At 38.8% G+C, this 22508-nt stretch overlaps 1 protein-coding gene across 5 annotated transcripts; it reads left to right on the top strand.

The window, feature by feature from the left end:
- The first annotated feature begins 196 nt into the window (after positions 1-196).
- Positions 197-20786, top strand: HSPB11 (heat shock protein family B (small) member 11). 5 transcript variants are annotated; one of them, XM_045584637.1, is made up of 7 exons: positions 197-274; positions 9057-9123; positions 9780-9892; positions 15209-15315; positions 16900-16968; positions 17771-17814; positions 20577-20786. In XM_045584637.1, the coding sequence occupies exons 3-7, from the start codon at positions 9795-9797 to the stop codon at positions 20688-20690; spliced, it is 432 nt and encodes a 143-aa protein (XP_045440593.1). In that variant the 5' UTR covers positions 197-274; positions 9057-9123; positions 9780-9794; the 3' UTR covers positions 20691-20786. The 5 variants fall into 5 exon arrangements, with proteins under 5 accessions (XP_045440593.1, XP_045440592.1, XP_045440590.1 ...); XM_045584636.1 differs by lacking the exons at positions 197-274; positions 20577-20786 and adding exons at positions 391-542; positions 18796-18908; XM_045584634.1 differs by lacking the exon at positions 197-274 and adding an exon at positions 392-542.
- The last annotated feature ends 1722 nt before the right edge of the window (positions 20787-22508 follow it).

Raw genomic sequence — 22508 nt, 5'->3', positions numbered from 1 at the left:
CCGAGGGCTCAGAGCGCGGGGAGGTGGGGACCGCGCGTGCGCGCTGGCCCGGGGGCGGGTCCCTTGGGTCTCACAGGCCCCTGGGGACGGAGCCGAGCTGGGGAGCGGGAGGCCCCGCCTCGATCAAGGCCCGTGGGCGGTTCAGCGCAGCTCAGCGGAGCGCAGTGGAAACGAGCCTGGGGGCGTGGTCTGGGCGGGGCCTGAGGGCGGGGCGGAGTGCGAACCCAGAGCGGAATGGTGCGGGAGCTCGGGAATTCCGTGGAGGCCCAGGCCGGTGCGGAGCCGAGGAGAGGAGGCCAGGGACGGGGCGGGGCCGCGCGGGCGGGGCGGGGCCGCGCGGGCGGGGCGGGGCCGCGCGGGCGGGGCGGAGAGTGCGGGTGAAGTGCGCGGACCGCGAACTCCGCGGGGGCGGGAAGAGTGGGCGGGGACGAGGGCGGGCGGGGCTGGGGGCTGGGCAGAAGGGAGCGCCCCTAACCCTACGGGCTACCGTCGCGGAGCTCACCCGAGGTCCAGGCGAGCGGGCCGGGCAGGCACCGGGGGAGGTGGGAACCGGGCTGGCCGAGGGCGGCGCCGGTGGAGAGGGAAGAGGGCGAAGGCGGAGGGGATCGTGGGGGGACGCGCGGCGCGGGGGCGGGGGCGGGGCGGGGAGGCGGGAGGGCGCTATGGGGCGGCGGGTGAGGGGACTCTAATGGGAAAAGTCTGACGAAGGTCTTTCGCCCTGGAGACATGAATGCCAGCCCACGACATTTTTTGAGCTTTGAAATAATGTTTTGACTCCCGAAAGGGAAAAAATATTGCAATGAATACATCTACCAGATTTCATGTAGGCTGTGAGTTCATGAATGCAGTTTATATAATTTGGAGCGTGTCGTCCAAAACAGTAGGAATGTTTAGGGCTCCTGGAGGTCTTGAAGTGGCCTGGGACTTGGGAGGAGCGTTTGTTTGGGATGGAGGCGAGAGGCGGTGTCAGGGCAGGTTTGCCCCGCAAGGGAGAGCAAACAGACTGGCCCTGGGGACAGGAGAGCTGTTTTCTCGTTTACTCAGAAGCTCCCAGCGGATGCTATGGAAAGGGTGTGGTTAGGGAGAAAGGGGCTGGTTGGGGAGAAAGTGAGGAGAAAGCTTCTGAGGACGAACCAGGAGAGGTTTGGGGAAAGAAGGACCGGCAGGGCATGGGAACTGGAGATGAATGGATGGTGAAGTGGCTCTGGATTTAGAGGTCAAGATATCAGAGAGGTCCAGGCCAGGGATCTTTAAAAATGCAAAGGATAGCACCTCAGCGTGCACAACCTGTGGTAAACTGAGGCCGTAAGGGAATAAGTGTATTTAGAGTAAGGCACCCCAGGATGAGATTGGACTACACCCCCAAACCTGCATTTGGGAGTTGTGGAAGCAACATACCAGCTGAGTTGTTCCAATGGTTTCTTTTGGGTTTGGTTTGCCTCTTTCTTATTAACCACAACAAAGGATCTTATAGAGAACCCAACTTCTGCCATATATTACTCGTTATTTAAACAATTCTACCCAACACAGGCTATAGAAAGGATATTAATGGATACAGGGAGTATGAAAAAGAGTTTTGTAGGTAAGGACATGTTTGCTTCCTGCAGACAACTGAGGTGATAAGATTGTGAGCTGAGAAAAGAACTGAACATTTGGGAAGGAGTACACTCTCTTCCTTATTCATATAGTACACATCTAGATACTTTCCCCTAAAACTGATTTACAACCGGTGTGCTTCAAGAATGCCTTGCTATTTAGTCAGGGTCACTGACTTCTTTTCCCTTGCAGGAGTTGGGAGCCTTTTTCTCCCAAGAGCCATTTGGATATTTATCTTTTTCTCCCAAGAGCCATTTGGAGGTCCTGGCCGAACAAAATTATCAACTTAAAAATTAGCCTGCTATATTTGGTCACACATTGGATTAATTCACCCCTGAGGCCAGACCAAATGATTTCTCAGGCCTCAGATGGCCCATGGTTCGGATGTTCCCCAACCTGCCTTAGAGTGCCAAGTGAAAAAATGACAGCCAGCACAATAGCCCTTTGGTGTAAATGAGTCAAAGTTATGCCTATTTTTTTTAATCAGATCAGCAAAAAATATATACTTTTTGGTGTGCTGCAGAATTTTAGTAATTAGTTTATGTGTGCCATGAGATGAACATCACTGCCCTAAAATATAACTTTTTAAAAGCAAGTTTTCTCCCTAAGTCTCCAACCCCCACATTTCCACTCCCAGATAGATTACCACACCGTCATTCCACCTCTGCACTATTTACATTTTAGGCCAGATAATTATTTATTGTGGTGGACTGTCCTGTGCATAATGGGATATTTAGCAGCATCACAAAATTCCCACTATATGCCAGTAGTATCACACTCCATTCCAAGTTGTGAATGTCCAAATGTCTCTAGACATTGTTAAATGTTGTGAAGAAAAATTGGGATTACAGGATAAAACTTATTGTATTTATTTATTTATTTATTTATGTAAATCCATTGCCTTTAACCTGACTTTTAAGATCCTTCATTATGTGTTCGCAATCTACCTTTCCTAGAATTTGATTGGATCTGAAAGAACCATCAAATGGAGAATTCTTTCTTTAGTTTCCTTCATAGATTATTACCTAGTCTTCTTGGACACTTTCAGAGATGGAAAAGATTTAAAATATTTACTTTTCCAGAAAGTTCTGTCTATGATGTCTTCCTGCTTAAAATTCACATTTGTTAAGTCTATTTATAAAAGAAAAATTCTAATCTTTTTTCCCATTTGTGAACACTTGTGATATTAAAAATTGCAGTCATCTCTCTTTCATTTCTTAAAATGTTTCAGCCCCTATTCTTTTAGCTTTATCCATGTAACATAGTTTATAGATTATCAGAACTTCTTGCTCTCCTCTGACAATATCAAGCCTGATAATGTCCTACTTAAAATGTACTACCTAGTTCAGCTGGTCTTGCTCAGTGGTTGAGCATCAACCTAGGAACCAAGAGGTCACGGTTCAATTCCTGGTCAGAGCACATGCCCAGGTTGTGGGCTTGATCCCCAGTGGGAGCGTATAGGAGGCAGCTGATCAATGATGTTTCTTTCTCATTGATGTTTCTATCTCTCTATCCTTTTCCATTTCTCTCTCTCAAATCAATAAAAACATATTTTAAAATGTAATATTCAAAACTGAACACAGCATTCTGGATGTAGATCACACTTTTAGCATATAACATACTATATGCATGCTTGTCCATCTTCCTTGACTCTGAGCTTGAAGGCAAGAACCAAGTTTTATTCACTATCATTGTCTTAGGTTATAGTCATCTTTGCATTACTAGCACAGTGCCTAAAAATGTAATGGCGTGCAACTACCTTTGGGAGCAGATATAGTACACTCTTGCCTTAGAGTGACTTTGTAATGAACCAAACCTATCCTATACAGTAAAAGCCTAATAAGCAAATTGTCCCCTCAACTGAGTTTGACCAGGGGACAGGGCTGGAAGGGAGGCCCCCAGCTAGCAGCCAGGGACCCTACCCATGCATGAACTTCATGTATTGGGACTCTAGTCCTATATAATAAAAGCATAATATGCTAAGTGTTCAGTTGTTCTGTTGTCCGTTCAACCAATCAAAGCATAATATGTTAATGATATGCTAAGGCCACTCAACCACTCACTATGACATGCACTGACCACCAGGGGGCAAACACTCCAACCGATAGGACTGAGCTAGATGAGCCAGACACACCCTGGAGCCCTTTCACTGTCCCTCCCCTGCTAGCCAACCTCCTACTTCCCTACCGTGCCCCAACTGTGCACCAGTGGGGTCCCTTGGCCTGGCCTGTGCCCTCACAATCCGGGATCCCTCGGGGGATGTTGGAGAGCCAGTTTCGGCCCTATCCCACAGGCCAGCCTGAGGAACCCACTGATGCACAAATTCATGCACCGGGCCTCTAGTATATTATTTAAAAAAGCATTTTTAGCTCATGGGCCATACAAAAACAGGTGGCAGGCTAGAATTGGTTAAGTCTGAATAAATAGGCTTATATACTTTTATCCTTATGATATCTTATTGCTTTCAACCCATATTTCTGGCTTGCTCAGATCCTTTTGTGTGCTGATTCTGTCATCTGGCATATTAGCCATTTTGTGTCACCTGCAAATTTATAAGCATCCTTAGTTAATAAAAATGTTAAATGGGAATAAGGATAGAGGTCTTCCACAGAAGTATTATTTTGTTCTATTAATCATCATTCTTTTAGGATAGCCATTCAGAAAGTTATAAATATCTACCTAAAGTACCACCTGTCAGCCAGCCCACATTTCTCCATCTGGTCCACAGGATATCTTTTTTTTTTTTTTTAATTTTATTGATTTTTTACAGAGAGGAGGAGAGAGGGATAGAGAGCTAGAAACGTCGATGAGAAAGAAACATCTGCCAGCTGCCTCTTGCACACCCCCTACCAGGGATGTGCCCGCAACCAATGTACATGCCCTTGACTGGAATCAAACCTGGGACCTTTCAGTCCACAGACCGACGCTCTACCACTGAGCCAAACCGGTTTCGGCTGGTCCACAGGATATCTTGAGAAGCTTTATCTGAAGTTTTGTTGAAATGTTCAGAAAATATCCCTAATTGGTAGTGACTCCATTAAACAAACAAATGTACAGATATGGTGTAACTTTTGTGACCTAAAGTTACTGCTACTTCCTATTTTACTACATTCTTGTTTACCTTTTCAAAGCCATAATTTTAATAATGAAATTTAATAATTTTGTTGAGAATTAGCATCCAACTTAATCAATCTGTTATTTTTAGGAATTCACAATCTCCTCAAACTAAGGGTTAATGTTTATCTAATACCATTCCTTTGATACCAGTAGTGATAAAAGCAAGAAAAATGCACAAATAAAAAAATGTTAGAATATATGCCTTCTTCTTGACCAGCCTTACCACAATTTAATATTGTCATACTAAATTTCAAAATCACAATAAAAATGAATTTTATGCCAATAAATATAAAAACTAAGAAGAAATGGATAATTTTCTATAAAATATAAATTTCAAAGTTGTTTCAAAAAAGTGTAGAAAGCTTGCCCATGCCGGGTAGCTCAGTTGGTTAGATCATCATTCAAATACACAAGGTCGATCCCTTGTCAGGGCACATATAAGATTCAACCAATGAATGCATGAATGGGTAGAATAACAAATCAGTGTTTCTCCCTTCCTGTCTCTCTCAAAGTAATTTTTCAAAAAAGGTGTAGAAAACTTGAAAGAACTCTTGAACTTGAAATAGTAAAAATATACATCTATAAACACTTTATTAGGCTTACAGGATCAAATAACCCCTATCTTTTAAAATATCTTTTACTGATTTCAGAGATAATGGGGGAGGTAGAAAGAGATAGAAACATCAGTAATGAGAAAAATAATTAATTGGCTGCCTCCTGCATGCCCCACACTGGGTATCAAGCCCACAACCTGGGTATATGTCCTGACCTGGAATCAAACATTCACAGGTCAACACCCACTGAACCACACAAGTCGGTTGTAAGAAGTCAATTTTGATTCCTGGTGTTCACCTAAGTGTAATGTGTTTTTTGCTTTGTTTTTCCCCTCTTTAATTTTCATCAACTGACTAAGATGTCTAGGTGGAATGTTCTTTGTATTTATCCAGTTTAGGGTTCATGAACTTCTTGATCTTGGGCTTATATCTTTCACAGGTTTGGGAAAAATTTCTGCCATATCTCTTCAAATTTTTCATCTACACTGTTCTCTATCCTTCTGAGACTCCAATCACATGTATTTCAGAATAGTTTGATAATGTTTCTCAGGTTTCTGATAACTTTTCTATTATTTTCATGTACTGTATATCTCTGTTTCATTTTGGATCATTTCAATTGGCCCATCTTTAAGTTCACTGATCCTTTTTTATGCTGTTGAGCTCATCTGATAAAATTTTTATTTCAGGTAATGTACTTTTCAGTTCTAGAATTCCTGTTTTGCTCTTTTTTAGAGTTTCGGTTTCTCTGCTAAAATTCCCTTTTGTTCACCCATTTGTCCATATTTTCACTAAATTCTCTAACAAATATATAGCAGTCATTTTTATCTATGTCTGCTGATTCCAGCACCTGGGTCATCTACAGATCTGCTTCAAATGACTTTGTATATTGGACATTGTGTTTAAATGAATAGACACAGCATATAATTTTAAAACAATTTTATTGCTGCCCCCCTTTATTCCCCCATTGAGCCAATCCACCTCGATTATGCCCCCTCCCCAGGTCTTCACTGTACTATTGTCTGTATCCATAGGTTATGCATATATGCATATATTGTAAATTCTTTGGTTAATCTTAGGTAATAAAGAGGTAATATGCAAATTGACCACCATGCCTTCACAAGATGACTGCCTACAACCAGGCCGGCAGGGGGGTTAATGAGGGATGACCAAACGACTGAACAAGCAGGCTGCGAGGGGCAACCAGGTTGGCAGGGAGGGTTAGTGAGGAACGACCAAACGACTGAACAGCAGGCTGCGTGGGGCAACCAGGCCGGCAGAGGGGGGCAGTTGGGAGTTACCAGGCCGGCAGGGGGCGAGGGGCAGTTAGGGGTGACCAGGCTGGCAGAGGGGGGCAGTTGGGGACAACCAGGCTGGCAGGGGGGACGGGGGCAGTAAGAGGTGACCAGGCCAGCGGGAGTGAGGCAGTTAGGGGCGACCAGGCAGGCAGGCAGGTTAGCGATTAGGAGCCAGCGGTCCTGGATTGTGAGAGGGATGTCCGACGGCCAGTTTAGGCCCAAACCCAGCCTAAACCGGCCGTCGGACATCCCTGAGGTATCCCAGATTGGAGGAATGCAGGCTGGGCTGAGGGGACAGCCCCACCCATGCACGAATTTCATGCTCTGGGCCTCTAGTCTTCGTTCTGTTTAGCCTTGGCTGGTTTTGGCTCAGCAGATAGAGTGTTGGCCTGCAGACTGAAGGGTCCCTGGCTCGATTCTAGTCAGGGGCACATGCCAGGATTGTGGGCTTAATCTCCAGTCTGGGGACATGCAGGAGGCAGCCAGTCAATGATTCTCTGCTATCATTGAGCTTTCTATCTCTCCCTCTCCCTTCCTCCCTGAAATCCGTAAAAATCTATTTTTAAAAATCCAATAGTTCAGTTTACCTCTGATTTCAGATATTTGGGAGTGAGATTAGGTCTCTCCTTCATCAGAGTTTGGGGATGTAAGTACCTGATATCACAGAAATTTTTTGCTTTTCAGTTCACACCAATTTCCTCTGAAACTCTATTTAGGGGCTGATTTAAAAAAAAAAATCTTATTAGGAGTTAAACAGGGTGAGGGTTAAGATGCACTTTACTTAGTTACCCTTTAACTCAGCTACACACAACCACATGAATAAATCTCAAAAACCGAATAATGAGTGAAAGAAGCCAGATACAAAGGAGTATAATCTGTATGATTCCATGAATGTAAAGTTCAGGCAAAATTAATCTGTAGTTAGAAATGAGGGCCATGAAGGAGGATGAGTGATTGAAAGAGGCCATAGAAAGGGCTTCTTAAATGCGGATAATGTTCTAGTTCTTTTCCTGGGTAGCAGTTATGTAGGTAGTGGTTACTGGGGTGAGTTTACCCTGTAAAATTTGTTGTGCTAATTTATGATTTGTGTGCTTTTTTACATATATGTTATAGTTCAATAACAAAAAAAGTGTGTGTGTGAGGTGGGGAGACTCCTACACAAAAAAACAAAGTTACAGAAAAAATCAAACCACGGGAGTACTAGATATTTACAGCATATAATAATGGAATTCTATCCTGAATATTTTATTTTAAAAATACCTACAAATAAAAAAGAAATGGACAAAAAGTTTTTTTTAGAGCAACCCAATAAAAAAATGAGCCAAGGATAAGAAAAAGCAAATAACAGAGGAAGCGGCCTGAATGGCCCATAAATGTGATAATGGTATTCAGCTTCACTAATAATCATGGAAATACAAATTGAAACTTTATGGAGATACCATTCACACCAATGAGACTGACTATAGCCAAAAGTCTAACACCATAGATTGTGGTTAGACTTGGAGGAAGCAGGAACTTTCATACAATGCTTATGGCAATGAAACTTGTTATAATTTAGAGATCAAATTGATCAATTATTAACTTAAAAATATGCTGATTCTAAGTTTCTGCAATTTTACTCCTATAAAGAGAGTCTTTTTGCCCTGGCCAGATTTTCTCAGTGGTTACAGCATCGGCCCACAGGCTGAAAAGTCGTGAGTTTGATTCCGGTCAAGAGCATGTAGGTACCTTGATTGAAGGCAGGATCCCCAATGCTGGCCCAGGAGCACGGAGAGATGCAACCTATTGATGTGTCTCTAACACATCAATGCTTCTCTTTTCCTCCTCTTTCCCCTCCCACTCTCTCTAGGAATCATTGGGAAAAATATATTCACTCCTCAGGTGAGGATTTTTTAAAAAGTAGCAAAATGAACCATCCAAGTTTTCAAAGAATAGTACATATTATTTATGGAGATATAGGTATGATAATAGTATAAAATATAGTCAAGCTGAAACCGGTTTGGCTCAGTGGATAGAGCATCGGTCTGTGAACTGAAAGGTCCCATGTTCGATTCCGGTCAAGGGCATGTACATTGGTTGCGGGCACATCCCCAGTAGGGGGTGTGCAGGAGGCAGCTGATCGATGTTTCTCTCTGATGGATGTCTCTAACTCTCTATCCCTCTCTCTTCCTCTGTAAAAAATCAATTAAAAAAATATATATATATATAGTCATGAGGCATATTCATCAATTTTAGAATAGCTATTGCTTCTGGGCCAGGAAGGGGCTACATATATCTCAAAAAGAATTTTTTTAAGTAGATATGGCAAAAATGTTAACATTTATTACCTCAGGGCACTAATGCATAATTGTTTAATATATATAACAATCTCTGTACTTTGTCCTTTGTATATTTGTAATTGTCTTATTTTTATTTTTTTTTAAAGATTGGGATCAGTGTGTGAAGGGTATTGGACATCTTCCTCAGTTTTCTAAACTCTTTTAATTCTTTGTAGATACAGCTTTTCCAGTCACTTTGCATCTATAAATTTTTGCCCTATCACCACCAGATCAAGGAGGAGGGTAAGTGAGAGCTGACAGAACCATCTCTGTCTTCCTTCTCTATTTTACCCACCAGTGTTCATAGTAGAGCTCAATACTGTCTTTCAAGATGCTTCTACTAAACTTAAAATGTTTTTAAGTCCATGACCAACATGAGTGATTTAGAATTTGAAAATAAGTAAAAGGACGTCTTCTCTCTTACATTTCTGCTCAAAAAAAAAAAGATGATGTTGTTTAAAATATAAATAATATTGCTTGCTATTTCAGTTGATAAATGTATTGATAGTCACAAAAAAATCTGTTTTATGCTCCAGGTTTTTAAAAATAATTTCAGAATTATAATAATTTAAGTAATTATAAATAAATTAATTCACTTGCGTCACCTTAGCTTTTTCTCTATAATTATTGAGGGCTTTTAATTTTTGAACCAGAAAAATTATGTCAGTGAAGTCAGGGACTTGTTTTGTGGGATAGTGTAGTGGAAATACTCATATTTTACAGGTTATTCCTGGGAGAGGTCCAAAGTTTACTTATGTAAATAAACATGTTAGAGTCCTTCCCACTTGTTGAATAGCTTGGCTGTTAAGCTGTGTGCTAGGCAACAGGCTTTCTCGCTTCCTTTTCTCCGATAAAGTGCAGAGAATCAAGAAGTAGCTTTTGTTGTTATTTATTTGCAGGTTAAACAGTTTAAGATGAGAAAAGTTGATCTCTGTTCAAGCTCTGAAGGGACTGAAGTGATTTTAGCTACATCAAGTGATGAAAAACACCCCCCTGAAAATATAATTGATGGGTAAGAGTTACTATTCTCTCTTCCTTAAGGTCTTGATATCAGGTCAGTGAACCCCTTGAGAACTGGGACTATGTGTTTTACAACAACTAACACTGTTAAACATAGTTTAATAAACATTTGGTTAAGTAAAATATCTGACAATTTCCACCTTTGGTCCCATTTTTTAAATTAATTCAGTTGTATGTGTTTAGGTTTTGATCCTTTTTTTGAAAATTCCTAAACTGACCTTTTATAACTGTTTTTTTTAAGAACTAGTTTAATAGCCAAAATCGGTTTGGCTCAGTGGATAGAGCGTCGGCCTGCGGACTCAAGGGTCCCGGGTTTGATTTCAGTCAGGGCCATGTACCTTGGTTGCAGGCATATCCCCTGTGGGGGGTGTGCAGGAGACAGCTGATTGATGTTTCTCCCTCATCGATGTTTCTAGCTCTCTATCCCTCTCCCTTACTCTCTGTAAAAAAATTCAATAAAAAAAAATATATATATATATTTTTTTAAAAGTAGTTTAATAAGGCAAAACTTCAAACAACAACAACCTCATTTTATGGAATTGTACATTTTAATATCTTGTTATGGTTTTATTTCAAGTTTTTCTTAGTAAATAGGAACATAAACATTGTAACTTTCTACCCACTGCCTATTTCCTTATTAGTCAAAGCAACATCTTTGCTAAACTGAATGCTTCTAATGGTAAGATATGCACACATATAATACCTTAATAAAAAATGAAAAATAAATAAACTGAATGCTTCACTCACTATCTGCTATCTACCTGCATTGTTTGGCTCTTGGCCTTTTAATGTTACCCCAGTTTCCACTCTTCACCATGCTAGAGCTTCTTCTAGGTAGAGATGAATATCATTCTCAGACTTAAATTCCAAGAAAAAGTAGATAATGGGAGAACTCTGGCTATTTTATTACCCTCTTGAGTTCTCTTTCTTGGTATTTGTACAAAGACCAGAGTTTCACTAATAGAATAATGTAATTTTAGAGCTAGAAGAACTAATGAGTTTCTTATTTGAACTTTCATTTTAGACTCATGGTTAGACAAGCCTAAGGAGATCAAGTATTAGTTTGAATATTGAAGGCAGAGCCCATTGTAATACAGATCTTGTGGTTCTTTGGGTTCTGTTGTGAAGCCCATGTATCTGAATAGATATAAGCAACTCATCCTCTTCTTTTAAGCCTAGTTGTTAACCTTCTTTCTGACATTTCTCCCTTTTCCTCAAGAAGGATGAGTTTACCTTTTTTGTTTGACTCTAGCAGAATTTGGTAGTTACCCTTATTACCTTATTTATTCCTTTATAATTATTTATGTTTAATTTTGTTTCTTAATTGTGAATTCTTAGAAGTCAGAGACTATGACTTGTTCATCTTTAACTCCATAGTGTCTTACAATATTTGTTGAATAGCTTATTGAATTAGACCATCAATTATTAGTGAAACTTAACTAATATTGGAGAGTAGCTGAGTATTTATGCATACATATAGACATGTACATACACACACACACACTCTAGTATGTGCATATGTTACTTTACATTTGCATAGGACTTTGTCGTTTCATAGACTCTATGTTATTTGACACACACTGTAAGGTTGGGTAATAAGAGGCAAAAAAAAATTATTTTCAACCTCATTGTAAAGATGAGGAAAAGAATGATCAGAGATAAAATGACTTGCTCAACATCGCACAGATAACCAAGAATCAAGATTCACACTCATGTTTTCTAACTCCTAGTTTGGGGTTCTTTGTAGTATACTATAACTCAAAGGTGTGCATCAAAAGTTTGATATCTGCTTTTTGCCTGTGTCTCTTAATCCTTCTTAGTTTTTTACTTCAGGTCATAGTAATTTATCCCACTCTGCCTTGGAGTAGAGAAATTAATGTGGGAACTGTTGTGAGAATACATAGATATATACAGATCTGACTTAAGTTGTTTGCCAGGAATAGAGATCTTTTCATATCAGTCCATATTAATGAATGACTACAGATATCATATTCTTTTTTAAAATATATTTTACTGATTTTTTTACAGAGAGAAAGAGAAAGGGATAGAGAGTTAGAAACATTGATGAGAGAGAATCATCGATCAGCTGCCTCTTGCACACCCCCTAATGGGGATGTGCCCACAACCAAGGTACATGCCCTTGACTGGAATTAACCTGGGACCCTTGAGTCTGCAGGCCAACGCTCTGTCCACTGAGCCAAACCGGTTAGGGCTATCATATTCTTTTTATTAGACAAAACCTTTAGTACAAAAAAAACTATATAAAAGTACAATAGTTACTGACCTGGTAACTGAACAGAATACATTGGAGACTTTTAATATATATTCATGTCTAACAAATACAATTAGACTTTATTAGTAGATGTTAAAAATTATTCTCTGCTCATAAATTGGTTTATCTAAATGAAAGTAACCATGGAATTATTTGGAGAAAACAGTGCTAAAAATTTGCTCCAACTGGGCAGTGCTCCAACTCTCTATTTCCCAGAAATAGGAATTAAAGAAAGTGATTATATTTCTGTTTACCCTTAACTCTGCTTTTTTTCTGTGGCATTTAATATATTAATGAAAAAGGAGAAAAAAAAATCTCTGCACTAGAAAAAGTGAATTAAGAGAAAAAGAAGAGTAATGGAGCAGGGACATGTGATAGGGGGTGGGAGTGGCTGGGGAGAGGTCAATGGGAAAAAAAGGAGACATATGTAATACTTTCAACAATGAAGAATTTAAATTTTAAATAAAGATAGTTAAAAAAAGAGAAAAAGAAGATAACGAGAATTGGTTTTTTTAAATACTGTAAAAGAATACTAGAGTTATAGTTAAAATTCCTAAGTAAGTGAACTATATGTGTTACATTGGACTAAGAGTGTATGTGTTACTCTGTGAGCCTCAATTTCCTGGTCTGAAAAATGTGGATAATACCTCCTTTCCTGACAACCTCAGAGTTGTGAAAAAAAAATCATGTGAGAAAATAGATACTAAATAGTGATAAGCTATAAAGCCTTATTTATTTATTTATTTAATATATTTTATTTATTTTTTACAGAGAGGAAGGGAGAGCTAGAAACGTCAATGAAAGAGAAACATCGACCAGCTGCCTCTTGCACACCCCCTACCGGGGATGTGCCCGCAACCAATGTACATGCCCTTGACCGGAATCGAACCTGGGACCTTTCAGTCCGCAGACCGACGCTCTACCGCTGAGCCAAACCGGTTTCGGCTATAAAGCCTTATTTAAAACTATTTTGATGACTTCATTAAATATGAGGATTCAGTTACATGTCATTTTAAAATCCATGTCTACACGTACTATTTGATGTTATTATATTGGTTGTGTTCATTAGAAGCACCCAAAAAAAAAACCCACAGGGCAATTAAAAGCCATTTAATTTATTTAAATAAATAATATTTAAAACCATATAAATGTAAAATTTAAAAATTATGAAATATTAATCATAATATTTAAAACCCAGAATTGTGCGTTAGGAAGTCCAATTGCTGCAGCTGCTACTGCTTCTGTTGCTTCTTTTTATAACAGCTATATTGACATATTATTCACATGCCATACAGTTCACCCATTTAAAGAATACAATTCATTGGCTTCCAGTGTATTCACAGAGTTATGCAACCATCTGCACAATTTTAGAACATTTTGTCACCCTTAAAAGAAACCTTGCAATCCATTATAGTCACTCCCTTATCCTCACCAGTCCTACTTTGTTTCTATAGATTTGTCTATTCAGATATTTCATATAAATGGAATTACACATATGGAGTCTTTTGCTTTTTTCAGTTGCTGTTTTTAAGGTTTATCCATGTTGCAGTAACATATTAGTGTTTCATTTTTATTTCCAAATAATATTTTATTATATGTATATAGCACATTTTATGTATTCATTATCAGCTGATGGATATTTGGATTATTTCTACTTTTTGGCCACATTTCCCCAATCTTATTTAAAAATACCAACTTACAGATCCAGGAAACTCAGAAAACCCCAAGCAGAATAAAAACACAGGAGCCAGCCTGGCCAGTTTGGCTCAGTGCTGAGCTTTGACACATGAACCAAGAGGTCACCTGTTCACTTCCTGGTCAAGGTACATGCCCAGGTTGTGGGCTCAATCCCCAGTTGGGGCGTGCAGGATGTTTCTCTCTTGTCAGTGTTTCTATCTCTCTATCCCTCTCCCTTCCTATCTCTCTAAAAATGAACTTTAAAAAATAGGGACCATATAATAATCTGCTAAAAAATAAAGAAAAAAATTTAAATAGCTGGAGGAAAAAATACATTAAATATAAGGAAACAATAGTAACAGTGACAGCTGACTTTGCATCACCAACAGTGAAATCCAGGTGACAGTGGAACAGTATTTTTTAAGGCTGAAAACAGAAACACCTCCCACCCTTCCCAAAAGCCTGTCTATCCAGAATTCTATATCTAACTAAAATATCCTTCAAAAATGAGCATAGAATAAAGATATTTTACTCAGGACAAGTAGACCTGCATCACAGGAAATGCTAAAGGAAGTTTTATAGGTTGAAGTGATATAATACTAGATGGAAATTCAAACCAACCCTGGCCAAGTAGCTCAGTTGGTTAGAGTGCCAAGGTTGCAGCTTCGATCTCTCCTCAGGGCACATACAAGAAGGAACCAATGAATGCGTGAATAAGTGGAACAATAAATCTCTCTGTGTGTCTGTCTCTCTTCTCCCCCCTCTCAATCAATAAATAAACTTTAAAAAAAGAAATTCATACCTATAGGAAGAAATTAAGTTCATTGAAAATGGTAAATATTTGGATAATATGAAAAAGCAACCTTTTTAATTTTAAGTTCTTTGAAAGACAACTGACCAATTAATGGGGGGAAAAACAACAATGCTGTACTGTTGCATTTATTACATATGTATTAAGGCACAGAAGCATGAGCCTGCATGATGTGTTTGCTGAATTTTAACTGGCCCAGTGTGACTATAGTAATGGGAGATGATAGCATGAAGGATGAGGATAATTTAATGATGGGAGACCAGATTACTATTTAAAGTCATAAAATACCATACTAAGGGATTTAAATTTATAGGCAATAAGAGGCCACTGGAGGCTTTAGACAAGAGTGACATAAATTCTATATTTTTAAAGAATATATCTGGTAGTAGTAAAGAATTATTAAAATTAAGGAGAAATTAGAGGCAGCATGAACAGTTAGAAAAGTATTGCAAGAATCCGTGGTTCATTTTTTTATACTTATTCACTAGACTGTTGTGTTTAATTTTTATTTGACTATTTTTTCTCTCTCTCTTTTTAATTAACAAAAGGAATCCAGAAACATTTTGGGCCACCACAGGAATGTTTCCCCAAGAGTTCATTGTTTGTTTTCACAGACATGTAAGAATTGAAAAGCTTGTAATCCAAAGTTACTTTGGTAAGCAAATCATACATTAATTTTTATCATCTTTTAATTTTTCCATAGGCAGAGGGCAATTTTTTTTATGCAGCATGGAATCCAGCTTTAGTGCTGGGTAAGAGAGTGGGGTGTATGGGTTAACTGCCTTGAATACAGTTAGACTCTATGAAACTGCAAACTTGAAACCCTTCCAAAGCAACTAATAATTTCCATGCAATTTACCATGTGAAAGTCTTTGGCAAAAGAGCCTATTATGAACATAAGAAGCCAGTTTGCCAGAACGCTAGATTCCTTGACATATTTATTACAGATTGTTTGGCTTGGGATTCTCTGTTAAATTCTTTCTGGAAATCTGATTATCCTGATTATTTGCATTGGATAATTTTGATTCTTATATTAATAATGACACTTTCTGAGAGATTTAGAGGGAGAATCTCCCATTAGAATATCCTTCTAATCCTGTCTTTATGTTTATGTAAGGATAAAGTATGTCAGACAGAATCATGGCAGGAAACAGAATACACTCCAGATGGTTCAAATGAAGAGACTTTATTGATGGGTCTACTTATAAAATTATGTTCTGGCACCAGAGACTAAACCAGGGAAGTGAGACACCCAGAAACTGGCTACAGCAGGATGCCATTGCCACCCTTGAGCCAAGGGGAGGAAATAGTGTTATGGACCCAGGAAAGATTGGAGCTTGTAAATAAGGACCTGCCTGGCAGGAGTTGTATCATGAAGGAACACAACCACTGTCAAAGACATAGCACTGAAGCAGGAAGGGAGTGGAGGAAAAACAGCCTGATCTCACTTCCCTACTGCCCTCCAGCTTCCTCCCAGTGCCACCCATTGGCCACATTTGACCTGTAACCAGTGAGCAAGTGAGTCCCCGAGATGCAGCCCACTGGTGTTATCCCCCCAGGGCACAGAGGGGGGAAATGGATCTGGGTAGCTGAAACTGGGGTAGGGGTGATGGAGAAAAAACAGTGCAGAAGGAAGATGACTGACTGCACTCCTATTAAGCCTTTCTCCTGTCATTCATTGTAGAGGCTCTGGAGTCAGACCTAACATTTGAATTTTAGTTCTGGCACTTACTAATTCTTTATCATTGAACACTTTGCCTGACTTCTCTAAGTGCCCAATTTCTCTAAGTTTGTTTCCTTATCAGTAAAGTAGGTTAATATTTCTTTTCTCATAAGATTATATTAAAGAGTGAATGAGGTAAGTATGCTTGACTCATAGTAGGTTCTCCTTAAAGATAAAGACTTATGCCCAAGACTACTACTACTACTATTATTAATACCAATATACAAAAAACAAAAACAAAAAACCACAACTGGATGATACCAAATTCAAAAAGGCTCCAAAGCTATGTTGTAATATTTGCAAACATTTGTAGGATTTTAGTGATATAAGATTGCATTTCCCTGTAGGGACATATAGAAAAAGAGTAAATGATTTTCAGAAGATGGTGTTCCTGATCCCAGTTCTTTGTGCATTCCCACCAAAGCCTTACAGTCTCAGAAGATAAAAGGAATATAGGAACACCAACAAAGAATCAATAATTAATACTTTATATGTTTTGTTTATTTACAATGTTAGTACGGACCTTGCGAATTGAAAAGAGCACATCTAATGAGCCAGACAGTTTTGAGCAGTGGATTGAAAGAGGTATGTGCTTGTTTCACCAGCATTGTTCTGAGCATGTGGGAGGGGAGAATTGTCCTTTGACCTGGAGGGAGCAGGACTGGAGGATAAAGGAGAGGACGAGAGGGGATTACGATTTTTCATTGCCCCGGAGAAAGGTTAGGAACAGAAAGTCATACATAATCTTACTTCCCAGAGACTTCCCTTTGTATGCTATATGCCTTTAAAATTATGTACACTATTTTGATACAAATAAAATTAATTTCTAAATCTTAATATTCTTATTATATCAATTAAATATTTCATGCTTCCAAATATAATCATGTTTGATATGATTATCTTATGATCAAATAAATTAATCTATCCTAAAATTATATGAGTAAAGGTTTTCTAAAGTTGGATACCAGAAAAGATTGATTCAAGGGTAGCATAATTCTGCATTATAGTGAAAATTTATTGTGAGAAACTGAGCTCTAGTTATTGCCCATGGGAACCATAAAATGGCTCCTTTCAGGCCTGCAATTGATCCTCAAAAGGGATTTCCACATTTTATCAATTCCTCAGTTTATATTTCTTTATTTTAATTTACATTTGGATTGCCTTACGTTTTTATTCACTAGAGTTATTTTATAGCTCATAAACAGTTTATCTTTCATACCTTTTATGTCAAATATCTCTATCTGTATATTAAATTTTAACCCCCAAACACTGGTAAATCTGGTTTAACTATAGTTTACCACATATAATGTTTTGCTGAACATAAATTTCAGTAGCTATTCTCATGTCTTGTAAGCCCTAACTCATTTCTGTTAAATTTATGTTTTAGAGCTAGTACACACAGAGGGGCAACTTCAAAATGAAGAAATTATGGTAAGTAAATATACTTTGTAGAGGTAAATATTATCTTTAGCCAGCACAATATGTTTAAATTTTAAACCTATCTCTATAATAATAAAGTTAATAAATACTCTTCATGATAGAATAGTTTCTGTACTCAATCCATAAACAGAGGTTATTCTCAATAATATTATAGTCTAGCCGAAACCGGTTTGGCTCAGGGGTAGAGCGTCAGTCTGCGGACTGAAAGGTCCCAGGTTCGATTCCGGTCAAGGGCATGTACATTGGTTGCGGGCACATCCCCGGTAGGGGGTGTGCAAGAGGCAGCTGGTCGATGTTTCTCTCTCATCGACATTTCTAGCTCTCTATCCCTCTCTCCTCCTCTCTGTAAAAAATCAATAAAATATATTAAAAATAATAATAATAATAATGATAATAATAATAATAATATTATAGTCTAAAGGTAGCATTTTATAAATTAGGCTTTTATCTGTCATAGACAGGATTACAGTAAGGTTAAAACAGAATTCACTTACTTTTTTTCTTTAATATATCTTTATTTATTTCAGAGAGGAAGGGAGAGGGAAAGAGAGATAGAAACATCAATGATGAGAGAAAAGCATTGACTGGCTGCCTCCTGCACATCCCCCACTGGGGATCAAGCTGGGAACCCGGGCATGTGCCCTTGACCAGAATCAAACCTGGGACCCTTCAGTTCGCAGGCTGATGCTCTATTCACTGAGCCAAATAACTAGGGCCAGAATTCATGTACTTGTTTTTGTTTTAATTGTGTTCATTTTTTAAATTGGAAGTATTTACTTGCTTTGCTTTGTCTTATTTGAATCTGTAGGCCTTTTAGAGTAGGAATCATAAAAGGTTGCAGTGCCAAAACTGGATGTTAATTTAAGCATGAAAGGACAAGGGAGATTCAGATAAGGGGAACTGGAGCATAGGATCAGCAACAAATAAACCAGAGAGAGATGGGGTGGAAAGAGAATAAGCATTTTTTGACAGCATTCCATTGAGCTTTGCTTGTCAAGTGGAATGAATGCCCATTGATGAGGAAGTGCTGCCGTTATCAGGAATTTCTCTGTTCCTGACAGTTTGTCAGGCCATGGGTTTAGACAAACACAAAAACTTGGAAAAAGTGAGTATGTGTTTGATCTTCTCCCAAGGATATGTGTGTGTGTGTGTGTGTGTGTGTGTGTGTGTGTGTGTGTGTGTTTATTATTGATTTTTAGAGATAAAGGAAGAAAAAGAGAGAGAAACATTGACTGGTTGCTTCCCATATACATCCCAACCAGGGACCGAACCCCCAAACTTAGGAATGTGCCCTGTCCTAGAATCAAGCTCACAACCTTTGATGTATTGACAACACTCCAAACAACTGAGCCATCTGGCCAAAGACAATGTGTGTGTGTGTGTGAGTGTGTTTTTAAAGGTGGTAGTGATTCTTTAATTAAGGTGTCTTGAAATGAGGGTTAAAGTACTACCTTGTCCATTAAATTTTCTTTTTCACAACTTATTGGGAGTTGCTATGAAATCTATACTTCAAAAGAGTCTATAGGATGTTTTTGAATCGTATTAATTTTTTTTTTTTTACCACCCAAATGTGCCCAATGACTGGGAAAGTGAGTTCAGGAAGAGGGGAGTGTTGAAAAATGATTAGACTGAATTTTATCTTCCTATTTTTATCCATCTTTACCAGTGGGTGATAATTAGTAAGTCTCTGTTGAATATTTTGTTTCAAGGCCCACTAAGGATCAGAGAAGCTCACATCATTATAGAACATTTGGAAAATATAATAAGGGGGATGGGAGGCTAAAAATCACACATCATTTTATCAACCTGTCATAACAGCTTTTTCTATATCTACTTTCTTCTAGATATCGACCGTATGCTTCACATGTAGTTATAATAATGATGTATAAACAATTTTCTCTCATTTTTAAAACTTATTATATTCAAGATTCATAATTTTAAGATTAAGCATATGCAAATATGAAAATGCTAGCTAATTTCCTTTTTCCTCCCTCTGTCATTATAAGTACTACTACAAGGAACATCTTATACATGTTCCCACTACCACAATCTTCACCTTTTTAATTACTTTATAAGATTAGATTTCAGAGAATGGAATTACTAGGTTGAAAGATATAGACATATTTACACCTGTTCTGTATATTGCCAAATTGCTTTCCCGAAAAATTACATAAATGTAAAAGTAATGTTTCAGGGTATTATATTCTGAGGCATCGTTAACCAAAAGAAATTTTTTGTTATGAGAAATCCTTTAGAAAAACACTTTGAAAAAACTGATCAGAAAGTACAGTTGTAGCCCAGCCAGTGTGGCTAAGTAGTTGAGCATTGACCTATGAACCAGGAGGACATAGTTCGATTCCTGGTCAGGGCACATGTGGGCTTGATCTTCCATGTAGGGCGTGTAGGAGGCAGCGATCAATGATTCTCTCTCATCTTTGATGTTTCTATCTCTCTCTCTCTCCCCCTCTCCCTCCCTCTCTGAAATAAATGAAAATATTTTTTTTTAAAAGAGGAGAAATATACAGTTGTAATTTTCAGCTCCATAGCTATTTTACATCAAACCAAGGCTGTTATTTAGCTAATACACACTAGAATGACTGTACTTTTATATGTGACTGGCTTCTCTTCTGAATCTTATCTTATAAATTGTTATATATTTAGACTATACTCTTGCATCAAACCCTTTTTTCTGTTAACTGCTTAACAGTTAATTAGAATTGCTAAGAGCATTCTTATTGATTTTTCTCCTACAGGCACATGATGGCCATGCCACTTACTTGAGATTCATTATTATATCAGCCTTTGATCATTTTGCATCTGTGTATAGCATTTCTGCAGAGGGAATAGCAGTCTCAAATCTTTCTTAATAATTATAACAAAATGCTTTTGTATGTTTTTTAACCCTGTATTTATTTTAAAATAAAGTTGCCACTGATGTACTTTATTAAAGGGATTTGTATCAATCTGCTTCAGTTTTTATTTTCTCTTTAACATTTTGTACAAAGGAACTTGGTATGATCGGTCAGCAGTAATGGCCTCCATGGAGGATGTAAGAAAGCTTTTCCTTCAATATATAGCTTAATCAAGGAAGTGGCTATACATGAAAACTTAATTGGTAATACATTGTATTCCCCACAGCATCTAATAAGGTGCCCTTCCTATCTCAGTGCATTAAATTTTAAATTGATTGATTGATTGATTGATTGATGCAAAGAGTTAAGTGAGCAGTATAGTCAGTAAACAATGTATAAGTTCAGAAAAAGAAAGTACTGAGGCCATGGAACTTGTACTGGGCCCTGCAGGACAAATCACTTTATTCTTTTTCTTTTCATTTTATTTGGTCCTGATTTGAAAACCTCAGAGAAGAGTTAGGAAATACATAATCTTACTTTTCAGAGACAACCGTTATTAATATTAACTTTTAAAGTATTTTGGGTGGTAAAGGAACAGGATGCGACAGATTGGGGGGAAGCTATACTTTATTATATAGATTGACTTCGTAAACATAAATAACTAATATAGCCAAAAATTGAAATGAAAGAGCAATTATAAAACTTTGACAACAAATAGAAATGAACCTAACTTTATTATAACTTGACAAACACATAGGAAAGAAATTATATGAGAACATATTTTGTCTGTGTAGTCCGTACTAAAAATTTCTTAGGGTTGCTGTAATAAACTTCCGCAAACTTGATGGCTTAAACAATAGAAATGTATTCTCTCATAGCTCTGAAGGCTAGAAGTCGGAAATCAGGGTATTGGCAGGATTTGTTCTTACCTTTCTCTTAGCTTCTGGTATTGCTAGCAATCTTGGGCATTCCTGGGCTTATGGCACCATAGTTCCAATCGCTGTCCCTGTCATCACATGGCATTCTTTCTGTGTCTTCACATCGTATTTCCTCTGTGCAACACCTGTTTGGTGTAAGGTGTAAGAAAGTGGTTCAATTTTTTAATAACTGGTTTGGCAGTATAGTGCATATGGCTGGCCATCAGTCCAGATATATGGATTATGTATTTTTGTCTGCAAAGAGCATCTCCTGGTGAAAAAGGCTGCCCCTCTCCCCCATTTAAGCAATCCTATCCTATATAATCTATCTATACTAATAAAAGGGTAATATGCTAAATAGACTGGGTCAACCGGCCATCTTCCAGACATCTGACTTCTGAACAAAGCCATGGCAGTGGGGGGCCAGGGCAAAGGCAATTGGGGGTGATCAGGCCGGCAGGCAGAGTGGTTAGGGGTGATCAGGCAGGCAGAGTGGTTAGGGGTGATCAGTCAGGCAGAGTGGTTAGGGGTGATCAGGCAGGCAGAGTGGTTAGGGGTGATCAGGCCAGCAGGCAGAGTGGTTAGGGGTGATCAGGCCAGCAGGCAGAGTGGTTAGGGGTGATCAGGCCAGCAGGCAGAGTGGTTAGGGGTGATCAGGCAGGCAGAGTGGTTAGGGGTGATCAGGCAGGCAGAGTGGTTAGGGGTGATCAGGCAGGCAGAGGTGGTTATGGGTAATCAGGCAGGCAGAGTGGTTAGGGGTGATCAGGCAGGCAGAGGTGGTTATGGGTAATCAGACAGGCAGGTGGAGGCAGTTAGGGGCAATCAGGAAGGCAAGCTGAGAGATTAGGGACGATCAGGCAGGCAGGCAGAGTGGTTGGGGGTGATCAAGTAGGCAGGCAGAGGGGTTAGGGCAATC

The sequence above is a fragment of the Pipistrellus kuhlii genome, unplaced genomic scaffold, assembly GCF_014108245.1.
Source record: "Pipistrellus kuhlii isolate mPipKuh1 unplaced genomic scaffold, mPipKuh1.p scaffold_m20_p_2, whole genome shotgun sequence".
Classification (NCBI taxonomy): Eukaryota; Metazoa; Chordata; class Mammalia; order Chiroptera; family Vespertilionidae; genus Pipistrellus; species Pipistrellus kuhlii.
This window is presented reverse-complemented; position numbering and strand designations above follow the sequence as displayed.

What these genes read in the sequence shown, in the direction of transcription:
- HSPB11 (XM_045584637.1), top strand. Translation starts at nt 9,795, where the DNA reads ATGAGAAAAGTTGATCTCTGTTCAAGCTCTGAAGGGACTGAAGTGATT. An exon ending in TGTAATCCAAAGTTACTTTG is followed by an intron (nt 15,316 to 16,899) that starts GTAAGCAAATCA and finishes TTACAATGTTAG; the next exon opens with TACGGACCTTGCGAATTGAA. An exon ending in TGAGCAGTGGATTGAAAGAG is followed by an intron (nt 16,969 to 17,770) that starts GTATGTGCTTGT and finishes TTTATGTTTTAG; the next exon opens with AGCTAGTACACACAGAGGGG.